Source organism: Nyctereutes procyonoides, unplaced genomic scaffold (assembly GCF_905146905.1).
Source record: "Nyctereutes procyonoides isolate TBG_1078 unplaced genomic scaffold, NYPRO_anot_genome, whole genome shotgun sequence".
In the NCBI taxonomy this organism is placed as follows: Eukaryota; Metazoa; Chordata; class Mammalia; order Carnivora; family Canidae; genus Nyctereutes; species Nyctereutes procyonoides.
Genome location: NW_026575047.1, coordinates 28416868 through 28428564, shown reverse-complemented (window position 1 = coordinate 28428564; position 11697 = coordinate 28416868). Strand labels below are relative to the sequence as shown.

The 11697-nt window shown below is 41.9% G+C and overlaps 1 protein-coding gene across 10 annotated transcripts in view; it reads left to right on the top strand.

Annotated features, from left to right (window-relative positions):
• Positions 1 to 679: 679 nt before the first annotated feature.
• Positions 680 to 11697, top strand: part of LDB2 (LIM domain binding 2) — a 375855-nt gene continuing 364837 nt past the window's right edge. For 4 of the 10 annotated variants that reach the window (XM_055326719.1, XM_055326723.1, XM_055326727.1 and 1 more), the window contains exon 1: positions 681 to 1036. In XM_055326719.1, the coding sequence (XP_055182694.1) occupies positions 905 to 1036 (132 nt within the window). In that variant the 5' untranslated portion in view covers positions 681 to 904. Of the gene's footprint in view, positions 1037 to 11697 lie in introns of all 10 variants that reach the window. The other 6 variants (XM_055326725.1, XM_055326721.1, XM_055326722.1 and 3 more) reach the window with 2 other exon arrangements.

The window sequence follows — 11697 nt, the reverse complement described above, 5'->3', positions numbered from 1 at the left end:
AACCTGAACCCAGGCCCCCTTTAAACCTGCCCCGAGTGAAGCCTTTGGAGAAGAGGGTTGATGGGGAGGGGGTGAGATGCCAGGGTGAGGAGGGGGCGAAATGCAAAGGCTGGAACAAGCCCTTAGAACAACAGCAAGTAAAACCAAAACTATAGAGGGAGATGAGTGCTTGGGAAATCTTGGCATGCGAGTGAGTCGCCTGCTCTGATACGGGGGACCAGGGTGCGGTGTTGCTGTATTTTGTAGTAATCACATTTCTGATACATTACAACCGTGCGGCTGTCAGGGGTGAGTGGCTCAGGCAGCGGTTAAACCACCTATATGCTAACAAGCTCAGCAATCAGGTTGTGAGGGGTCCTGGCTGGAGGAAAAAAATTAAAACCGAGCCTTAGACTTCTGTCAGACTGTGAGGAGAATTGTATTTTTGAACTAGTCTACAGTGTGGACAGGAAATGACCTCTCCACAAACTGCTTCTTTAAAAACAAGCAGTGGTGCCTAAAGCTATCCAGCTTCTCTCTGTCTCTCTCTCTCTCTCCCTCTCATTCTCTCCCTCCCTCCCTCCTTCCCTCCCTTCCTCCCTACCAACCTCCCTCCCTCCCTCCCTGAAGCTCCTGCTCTCTCCCTCTCCCTCCTCTCCCGTGCTCCCTCCCTCCCTCCTCCCTCCCTCCCTCCCTCCCGCTCTCCCTCTCCTCTCCTGCTATAGAGGGCTCCAACAGCAGTTCCCAGCCAGTGTGTTCAGCCTGCCTGCCTGCCCGCCTCTGTGTGTGTGTGTGCGTGTGTGAGTGTGTGTGTGTGTGTGAGCGTGTGCGTGCGTCTACTTTGTACTGTGAGGAACACAGCCCATGTGCTCTGCATGGACGTTACTGATACTCTGTTTAGCTTGATTTTCGACAAGCAGGCAAGATGTCCAGCACACCACATGACCCCTTCTATTCTTCTCCTTTCGGCCCATTTTATAGGAGACATACACCCTACATGGTGCAGCCAGAGTACCGAATCTATGAGATGAACAAGAGACTGCAGTCTCGCACAGAGGTAAGTACTTCAGCCTCGGGTGTGTGTGTGTGTGTGTGGTGTGTGTGTGTGTGTGTGTTTGTATTTTTTTTTTTTTTAAACTGTGCATGGGCTTTTCCCGGGTCGCTGGCTGAATTCTGCGGGAAGTGTCCCACTAGATACTACCACGGACGTGGAAACGAGCGCCAGGATGAACCCAGTAGTTTGGACGCTGGCTTTCCAGGCGCAGCAACTCTTGGAGCTGGGGACAGTTTCTGCCGGAATCCTGAAATGGGCAGCCCGGCACTTGATTCGCCTGCCGGGTCTCCAGAAATGCTGGTTCTTCCCCAACTCTGGGGCTTGCAGGCTCGTTAGTCGGTCCCGCTGGCGTTTCGTGAGATACAATTCCAAGGGATCTGGGGGATCATTTGCATCTGGCAAAAGAGATTTTTTTTCCACAAATCCCCGAGGAAGTCTGCTTTGACCTGCATTTGCTTTTCAAAGTCAGCAAAATCGAGGTGGAGGGGGCAGCGGGGTAACCCCATACACTTTTCAGAACTAGCCCTGGAGGGACACATTGTTTGTGTATTTCCGTGTGAAATTCAGAAACCAGTTGCTCGGGGCAAGGGGGTTCTCCACTTTCTCTGGTCGCTGATGGGAGTGTCTCCCCAGGAGCTCTACCTTCCTTCGGAGCTGGCTCTGCATTCAAGTCAGCTCGAGTTTTGCATATTTGTAATCTGGTGCCTGAGAGGGGGAGCGAGCCTCTGCCTCCCCGGCCAGCAACTCTGGGAGCTGAGAGGAGAACAGGACTTTCAGAACTTTGTAAATGCAAAACTCCAGACTGCCTCCTGCAATTTAAATATTTAATGCCAGTTGACTTTTTCTCTGTGCTAGCTGGGCTGGCAGGTCTTGCTGCTGGGCTGTCCCTTTGCCTGTAAGTGGGGGCTTTGTGCTGAAGTGTTCTGAGCAGGAGTTAGTTGTAGGTGCACCAAAGTCACTTGAGGAAGTAGAAATCGCTGGGAATCCCGTCTCCTCTGCCAGAGTGCAAATACCCAGAGGGTTGATGGCAAAGAGCTTTGGGGAAATAGCTTTGGTGGAATTTTAGATTGGAGACTGACTCTCAGCTCTGGAAGGGGGACTCAAACCAATGTTGTATGATAAAATAAAACATACTTGCCTAAATTGTCAACAGAGCCATGGAGAATTCAGGACGCTTGATGTATTTAATACAGCTAACAAGATGTGACCTGCTTTCTGATTGGCTAACTGCTGGACAAGGACTGATTTTTCTTTTTTTTAAACTGGGTTGTCTTTAGCACTGCTATTTTCTTTATATATTCATACATCATAGAAGTTAAATATCATTGATGATACTGTTGCTCTTCTCAGAAGCCCGTAGCCCTGTTTTGCTTAGGGTGCTGACCTGTTGACCCTAAACGATATTCCTGTGTTTTGTCGTGTGTGTTGCAAGGTTGTATATTTCATTCAGTGTTTTTGGAACTATCTGTTGGATTCTTAAATTCTTGCGTAAACTATTGGTTGTCATAGCCTGCTTATCAGAATTAGGGAGATAGGAAATGTCTTGTACTTCAGATGCACATTAATTGCCATACAAATTTGGAGTTCAAGGGGTCTTAAAAATGTACTTGGTTGAAAACTGGAGAATGAGGGCCATTAAGGCTTGGTTCTTGAGCAGGATTCAAAAATAACCTGCGTCCAGCTTAGGTTTTAGAAAGTTTCTGAGAAGTTGTGGAATGAGGTTTTGCTGCCATCCTCCTTGGTTAGGAGAACAGGCAGTTTTCCTTGATATCTGTGCTGCCTTGTGCTCCAAAATTATCACTTGGCCAGTTCAGAGCTAGGTTATCCGGGGCACTTCCCTGTCCTGGCCCTCACGAAAATCTGCAGATGCAGAAAGATCCCACATTTGTTTCCCATTTGAGAGAAAAACCTTTGAAAAGTTCCCCATTTGTAGTATGTCTCTTAAAAAATGTCACATTATCTTTTGTGAGAGCTGAACTCAAGAACTCCTATCTTTTGGATTATGGGGTATTACTTTTAAAGATTTTCCTCTGAGTAGAAAAAAACAGCTTCATAGCCAAGAAACAGGAGAGGAAAGCTTGCTGTGACAAATCTGAAAGATTTTTTTAAAACCTCTCTGACCATGACAAAAAAGTACTGTGAACTGTTTTCTGGTATGTTCTAGAGTCAACCCCGAACATTACCCCCTTAATTAGATCTTTTTTACAATTATCCAAATAATTGCCCTGACACTTCTTTTCTCTTTGCCAAACAGTAAAAGATGTCATGAACCCAAAGGCCATCAATTTGTTTTCATTTCATATGAAAAAAAGGAGAGAATAAAATAATTTCTCCTAAGAGATTTAAATATAACATTAGGTATTAAATTTTGGTCACAGTTTGTAATTGGAAAAGAAAATGTTTAGCTAAAAAAAAAAACTTTTCATGAGAAAGTTACATTGTGCCTTCACCGAACTATGATTATTGATGATGAAGTTGTTCTGAATCCTAGAGACGGTTGAAACTAAATATAATAATACCCAGCAAGAGTTACTAGGTTATTCACACACAAAATCAAATAGATTATTGAGTGACTCTTGCAACTTAACCAATGCATTCAATCTTTTTGGCGAGAGAGACTCACCTTTTTCTCCTCTGTCTTCTGGTTGTTGATCCTATATTACATGGTATTATTTCATTGATTCTTAACAACAACACACACACACACAATTTGAGTAAGACTCTCAAGTCCCCATTCCTTTTTTTTTTTAAGATTTTATTTATTTATTCGAGAGAGAGAGAGAGAGAGAGAGAGAGAGAGAAGCAGAGACACAGGCAGAAGGAGAAGCAGGCTCCATGTAGGGAGCCCGACGTGGGACTTGATCCTGGGTCTCTAGGATCATGGCCTGGGCTGAAGCCACCCGGGCTGCCCCCCCATTCCTTTTTGAACATAGACTTGGCTAGGAAGAAATCATAGTAAATCAATGTTGATGAGTAAATTATAATCAGGTTCATATAAATTTCCTAGAAATTTATGGAATTCTTTATGGAAAGGAAAGAAAGTGGTAAAGAACCATGGGGTTTACCTATCCTTCCATAGCTAACCCTCCCTCCCCCAGGCATTCTGTCCTGTGATTGGTGCATTTCTTCCAATTAAATCAAATCAAAGTCCTTCCGAAACTGGGTAGTGAGAGTTTAAAGAGCATTGGATTGGGAGGTAATCCTGTTCCTTTCTTGTTTCTGTCACTTCCTAAAACTATTTGGCGTAGATCATGGTTCCTCATTTGAAAATGGTTCCTCATTTGAAAATTACCTTGTGGTACCCCTAAAATTCTCCAAAATTTCAAATGCTACAAAAGTCCTGGGTTTGGTTTTCTTTTGTACGAGAAAGTATTGTGAACCCAGCATGAAGAGCACAGACGTGATTTCTTTGCTCATGGTATTCAGTTCAGACTCACAAACAGTACTGAAAACAATGAAGTCATAGTGGAGAAAAAGCTGAAGGCAGAGACTCTGCCAATCTTGTTTTAAAGTAGCGCTCGGAGCTCCCAGTTCCTGGGACAAAATAGGTACTCAGTAAACATTTGTTAACTTGCCAGTCAATGAGTCAGTAGGTGGAAGAGGAGAGAGTTTGAGAACTATGTCACTGGAATTAGCACCCTTCCCCAGAAACAAGATCCTAGTGCCTCTGGGGTCTTGCTATGCCCTGAAGCTGCTTTGGGAATCTGCCTTCCGTTCCCCTATAAGCGTTCATGTGGGGACATTCTCCACCTTTATTTTACCATGATGTGACTTAGATGCCTAATCTTTGTGGCAAAGGAAACCAAATGTCTAAGAGATTATAGAGCCTTTTAAAAGGAATATGAATGTATCACAGAGCAAACCAAAACAACACAAAATATGTTTTAAATGCTATTGGGTGTTCTGGAAAATAAAATTTATTTGCAACGTCAGAATCTCAGTGGAATTTCATAAAGAAATATGTGGGTGTACTCCCCCCAGCCCCTGGCTTTAAATGAAATTAAGAGAAACTCTTTGAGCTTTGCGTCACTGTTGGTCACTGTAATTCCCAGGCAGTAGGAAGGGGGTGACATTTATGTTGTGTGTGTTACCATGATTTACCCGACGTCTTCCAAAATTCTCCTATTTGCATGGTCTTGCTGTCCCAGATGTATTTGGGAAGAACACAACTGCCCAATTATATAGTTAGTTTAGCATTGCTCACAGAGTGCAGTCAGATAGGCTAGAAAAAACATGGTCTGCAGATACCAGAATTTGTTCTGTAAAAAGCTTCAGTATTCACAAAAAGCAGTCTTTTTTTCATTTCCTGAGGTCTGTGAAATGAAAATATAGGTAAAATATGGGACACATCATAGTGACCTCTGTTTTTAGTGAAAGGATTTCACTGATGTTGGATTACTATAGAATTTAAGAAAGTTTATCAAGTTACAAAAAATCTTCATTCTCGTAGATTAACTTTCTGTACCTTTTTTTCTCAAATGACCCAACATGTCTCCATTGCAATAAAGCTGTTTTAAAGTATATATATTTTTTTCCTGCTGGTAATACACTAATTTTAATAAAGTACCACAAACTCCAGGAAAGTGTGGGTTCCATTATGCATTTCTTCTGTTTCGAGGTTTTTTTTTATTTTTTCCTTTTATCAACATTACACATCCCACTCCAAAAGAGAAAACTGTGATTACAATTGGAAGCCACACACACAAGGTTTTTATTAGAATTACAGTTTTTGGTTTTGCAGGATTTAATATGAACGTGAAAAATGTTTGAAGACCTTGAAATTTAAATCTGCTGCTTGCACCCCTCCCTGCTCAACTCTCAAGCTCCCTGGGGAGGGCGTGGGAGGGGGTGGGGGGGTTCTCATTCTTCTCTTTCAGTTACATTTTTATATACTTCAGTCCCAGGGTTTCACGTTGTAACATCATGTTTATTCATGGGGTAGCTTAGTATCCTTGATGTTCAGACGGAGTCTAGTTAAAATGAGATTAGGTATTTTGGATAGGTGGAAAAACATGAGAAATGCTTTGTGATAACTTGGATTTTTTTTTTTCCTAGAAATTTAGAAAGAAAAATGCTGCTGTTACTCTGCCTCATATGAATGATTTTCAGTGTTAAACCAGAACTTTCCAAGTTTTTCCGAAGGGGGTTGTGCGGAGTGGGGGGAGGGGGTATTGGTAGTGGTAAGGAAAGCTGTTTTGAAAATGTTAAATGAAACCAAAAGTGCAGTTTTAAAAATGAGAACTTCCAAACTCTTTTATTTTTCAAAATCTCTACATGACTTCAGAAAACAAATCGCAGGACTCTTGTACTGATTTTATTTTCCTGACATCTTTCTTCCCCACTATGTTCTTACTATGGGAACAACTGTTTTTAATTAAAAATTGCTGCAAACTAACTATTAGTAGGAGGCCAAGAAGGAAAAAAAAAAATCTCTCAACTCACAGTCAACACAGATTCTTATCAGTCTAAAATCAATGCACATTTAAATTTCACCCTCTCTGGTGTGTAAATTATGATATAGGATTTAAAACCGTATGCATTTTTTATGCATTTAGCTTTTTGTTTGGGTTTCAGAAAGAAATTAATTTAAATTGTATGGAGAACAGGGCTATAAATCTCCTTTTATTACATTTGTCCACATTAACTCATTTTTCATGAGGAACACAGAACACCTCCTTTCTGAACAAGCAAACAAAACATAAAACAAACAACCTCAAATATCCAACTTTATCCATTGTCAAGAACAAGAGTCATAAATTTATTTGGATTTGGTTGGTGGGTCTCAAAATACAATTGATCTGGGAAAACAGTCGCTTTTTAAAAGTGTCAGAAAACAGAGCTTTAACAAATGTTCAGTTGATGTAGATATTACATATACCTTTGTCATTATCTGACAAAGATATTGCTTGCTTGGTTTCTTTCTTTCCTTTTTTCTTTCTTTCTTTTTTCTTTCTTTCTCAGTTCAAGCCTAGATTTTTTTTTTAAACTTAAATTGTAGAAGCATGAATCTGGACATAGGCAACTATTAATACGTAAAACAAAATCCAATTATTTCTTCAAGAATTGCCATATTTCAGGCAATGACAATACCAGAGGCTGGAAATACAGAGATGACTAGAACATTTTCTGTCCTCTAGAAGCAAGGAAGACATACAAACTTGGTCTTACAATGAGGTGCCATGAGAGATTGATACGTGGTGTATTATGGGTGTGTCCACGTACTGAGGGGTAGGTAAATGCCCTTCTGAAAGGTGGTCAGAGAGAGTAGCTACATCTATGGGCTGCTTACTATGTGTGGAGCACTGTGCTGAGTGCTTTCTGTACGTCAGCTCACGGAAGCCTCATAATCACCTCTGGAGGTGGGTGCTCTGATTGCAGTTTTACTGAGGAAACAAAGGGTTAAGGAAATTGTCCAAGGTCACACAACATGCTGGTTCAGTTTTAGAGGTTGTGCTGTTAATTTCTGTGCTCTAGCACCTCTCTTGAGAGAAGTACTAGCTAGGATTCTAGTTTCACCTGTGGAAACCTATTTGGTGAACAAATTCATTTTTTTTCTCCCTAAAGCAGGTTGACTTTTGCAGTGGTTGGAAAGGTGACCTCATCTATCTGACTTGATTTGACTATTTGTCTCTCAGGTTTCTGACTGATTTTCAAAAGGCACCATGTGAAATTTCTAAGGATGGTGCAAAGAGCTAGACAATATACCCTGGTTATGGAGAAAAGAACCGAAATGACACTCCCTCTAGAAGAATGAGTGTCTTCAATATTCACTGAAGTGATATTCTCTGAAGAGTCACTGGACTGATTGTAGGATATTATGCATAATCATCTAAAAGTTTACTTTTTTACTTAAAAATATTTAGGTTTCCATCCAGGGCTTGGCTCTTCTCAGGCATGCTCTGTGGAAGATAGATGGTGTTTTGTCTTAAACAATGAAATACTAGGAGATTACATTAGGATTAGACTTTGGGATGACCTTGGCTTTCTTTGCAGGTACTCATTGAACAATCTTAGGGAAAATAGAGGCATACAGGGCTTCCTGCTCATCAGTTTGATCCTCTTCTAAGAGGCAATCTCCACCCTCTGTGTCTCTGCCTTTCTTTGTGGGAGGTGATGTCCCCTACCTACACACATGTAGCCTACTTCAGGTTCCAGTGAGGCCCTTGCCTTTATAGTAAATGCCTGCCAATTTTTGGACATAGGATGGATTTCCTCATTTGATCTACCCCAAACCTGAGATGCTTGCATTCTGGTTGTCCTTTAACAGATACCAGAAAAGTGAAGCCCAGAGACATGTAGACTGAGTCCATACCTGGGCATCTCTGGGGGCCACATCTTCTGACTCCCACTTCAATGTTCTTTCCCAAAGCATGTGTGTGGTACAGGCCCCTTGCACTCCTTTAGAGGCCCTGACTTGCCCTCACTTTGCCACCACTTTTGACTTACCTAATTTGAAGTTTTAGTCTTCCAACTAAAAACAGAAGGCACAGTGTTAGAGATTTTTGACAGACCCCTCTGAAGAAGAGGGAGCTACTCTGTTCTGGTGACATCACAACCCCATCCTCTCTTTTCCGGGTTAGGATGGTTTCCTAACTGCCCTCCCTGTTCCCTCTCTTCATCTTAAAATCTATTCCCCATGAGCAGCCAAAGTGATATTTTTGAAGCATAAATTGGATCACATCACTTTTTAGTGTTCCCTTACACCCAGAATAAGCTCCTTGCTTTAACTGTAAGAATGGATTGATCTGCTCCTTCCTGAGATCCGGTCTTATCTCCTTCGACATGTTCTGCAGACTCCAGCTACAAGGAGCATCTTTGGATCTAATAACTCTCCGAACTTGTCCATATCTCAACACCTTTGCCCTCAGCGGTGGGATGGATATACAGATTCCTCTATTATAACCCATACAAGTATTAGAAGATCTAATTTGAATTAGAATTTGACATGGTGTCGGTTTTATTTGCAGGTAATCAATTAAATATCCCAAAGAAGGTAATGACAATGAAGGGTGAGAGTCCCAGCACTTAGGAGATCCTCTCCTGACCAGCTTAAATGTCCCCTTCACAGAGTAGTTTTCCTGGATCACCTCAATTAAAATGACCTTCCTTAATCCCATTCACTTTCTATCACATGTCCCGATAATTCCTGATAATTTTCTTCATAGAAATGGTAGCAAACTGATATTTTCTTGCTTCTAGTTTATTTCTTAAATATCTGCTTGTTCCCTATGGAATATGAGCTGTGTGGACACTGGATCTTGAATCTCACCAAAGAATCTGTGAGCCTAATCGGTGAGTGCTCACTGATAGAATGCTCAGCCAGACTTGCAGGGGGTGGGGGGGGGGGGAAGAAGGCTGGAATGAGAAGAAAGGGTTGACCTGAGAATTTTGCTTTCTGGGTGTTATGAATCTGTTGGGAGTCTCCTGACTTCTGATTAAAAATATTTACACTTATCCTAGTGTTTTTTCTCACTTGATATATCTACCACTTCTCTCTCTTTGGGTATACCAAGGGGCTCACAGCCATGAATTAGGATATGAATCGTGAGTGTAACTTATATTTCCTGGAGCACTTTGCACTTTGGGAAAGGGCTTTCAGGACCATTAATTAGCTATTTGAAGTGATTTACACAACAGAAAATATGGAAAGTTATGTTAGTACGAGTACGTGATGTTGTGGTTTATAATAAATTTGTGTTTGCTAACTGTAGTGTGAGACAGAGATGCTCTCCCCAGTTGGATTGTGTTTGTGTATGTGTGCACCTTCTAGGTAGGAAATATGCACAGTATTTCCACCAGTGCTTTTTTCCTTTGGAGCAAAAAGAGTGACGTCCCTGGAACGTAAAGATCTGAACAGAAGTATGACCTATAACAAGTCAGATATGGATCCAAACCCTGGCTTGCCTCTTGCTTGTTCTGTGATCTTAGGGAAGTTTCTTAACTTTTTTGTTTGTTTTCTTGGCTTGGGTTTTAGCTTGGGAGATGAATGGCTAATGGATGTAAAATGCCTGGTATAGGGGCGCCGGGGTGGCTCAGTTGGTTAAGCGTCTGCCTTCTGCTCAGGTTGTGATCCCAGGGTCCTGGGATGGAGCCTTGCACTGGGCTCCCTACTCTACCAGGAGCCTGCTTCTCTCTCTCCTTCTGCCTGCTGCTCCCCTTGCTTGTGTTCTCACTCTATCAAATAAATTTAAAAAGATCTTAAAAAAAAAAAAAACCTGGTACAGTAACCACCCCACTCTCCCACCGCAGTTTTGCTTTGCTTAGTTTCGGTTCCATGCAGTCAACCGTAGTCCAGGAGCAGATGATCCTCCTTCTGCTATATTGTTAGAAGGTCGATAGCAGGCTAACGCTACATAGCAATGCCAGTGTCATTCACCTCACCTTGCCTCATCACATAGCCATTTTATCATCTTATATATCCCCGGAAGAAGGGTGACTGCAGTACAGCAGATATTTTAAGAGAGAGACTTCATTCACCTAACTTTTGTTATAGCATATTGTTATAATTATTTTATTATTAGTTATTGTTGTTAATCCCTTACTGTGCCCAAATTATAACTTACACTTTATCGTAGGGGTGTATGATGGGAGAAAACGTAGTACATATAGGGTTTGGTACTCTCCATGGTTTCAGGCATCCACTGGGGGTCTTGGAATGCATTTTTCACAGATAAGGGGGGATTTCCGAGTATAGTAAGTGCTCAGTGAATGGGAACTAAGATGAGGATGGTGATGATGATTTGAGGCCCCTATTCTCTATCCTATCAGCAAATTAAGTCGCATAAGTAATGTAAGGCTGCTTGATATCCTGAAAACATCTTTACAAATTAAAAAAAATTATTTTTTTACAAATACTTTTTACATAGTTTGTACTAGCACATTGCAATCTAACGGACAAAACTTGTAATGATGTTGTAAGACTTATCGATTCCATGTTCTTATATAAGATAATGCCATCAGGATTTTTCACTGTTATATAGTAGTGCTGACATCATAATCTTATACCTTCTTGTGGCCATGATCTCTCCCTACATCCAGGTTATAATGATCTCTGAGACATACCTATAGTTAAGGACTAAGAATTGACCAACGTGTGGGACACACACACTCCATTCTGTTGGGAGAAAGCTGTGTTCAGGGTTTGCTTCTGCTAAGATCAGCGGAGAGAACAGAACGTCGAAATATTCTCTGGTACCAGCAGCACCTTTGCAGGGCCACCTAATGGGGGCCCCAGGGAGGGCCGAGGAGTACACACCTGCTGTCCTTGACTGGCCATTTCGTCTAAAGAGGCGCACTTCTCAATATGCGGCTCTGCACAGACTTCTTCAAGGGAGCTGTGTCAGCACTGGTCGGAAGGAAGCCTGAAGTACCACCTGCGTGTCTGGACTGCTAACAGCCCTGCCAATTGATCCACTGTGACACCTTGTGGCTTACTCCTTAACACAGTGAAACTGCACTCGCGTGGAAGCGGTGGTGCACTGAATGGTGCCATGCGGTATCGTGCTGGCCAGAGGGATCACGTTGATGGGTAGGAAAGCTGCCTCCTTCCGCTTTCCTTAGAGATGCACCTGGGTGTTAGTGTGCTCATTTGTCCCGTTAATTTCAGTGTAGGGCTTCCTTGATTTTTCATTATTGAATTCTTTAAATTACACATACCTTCCTAC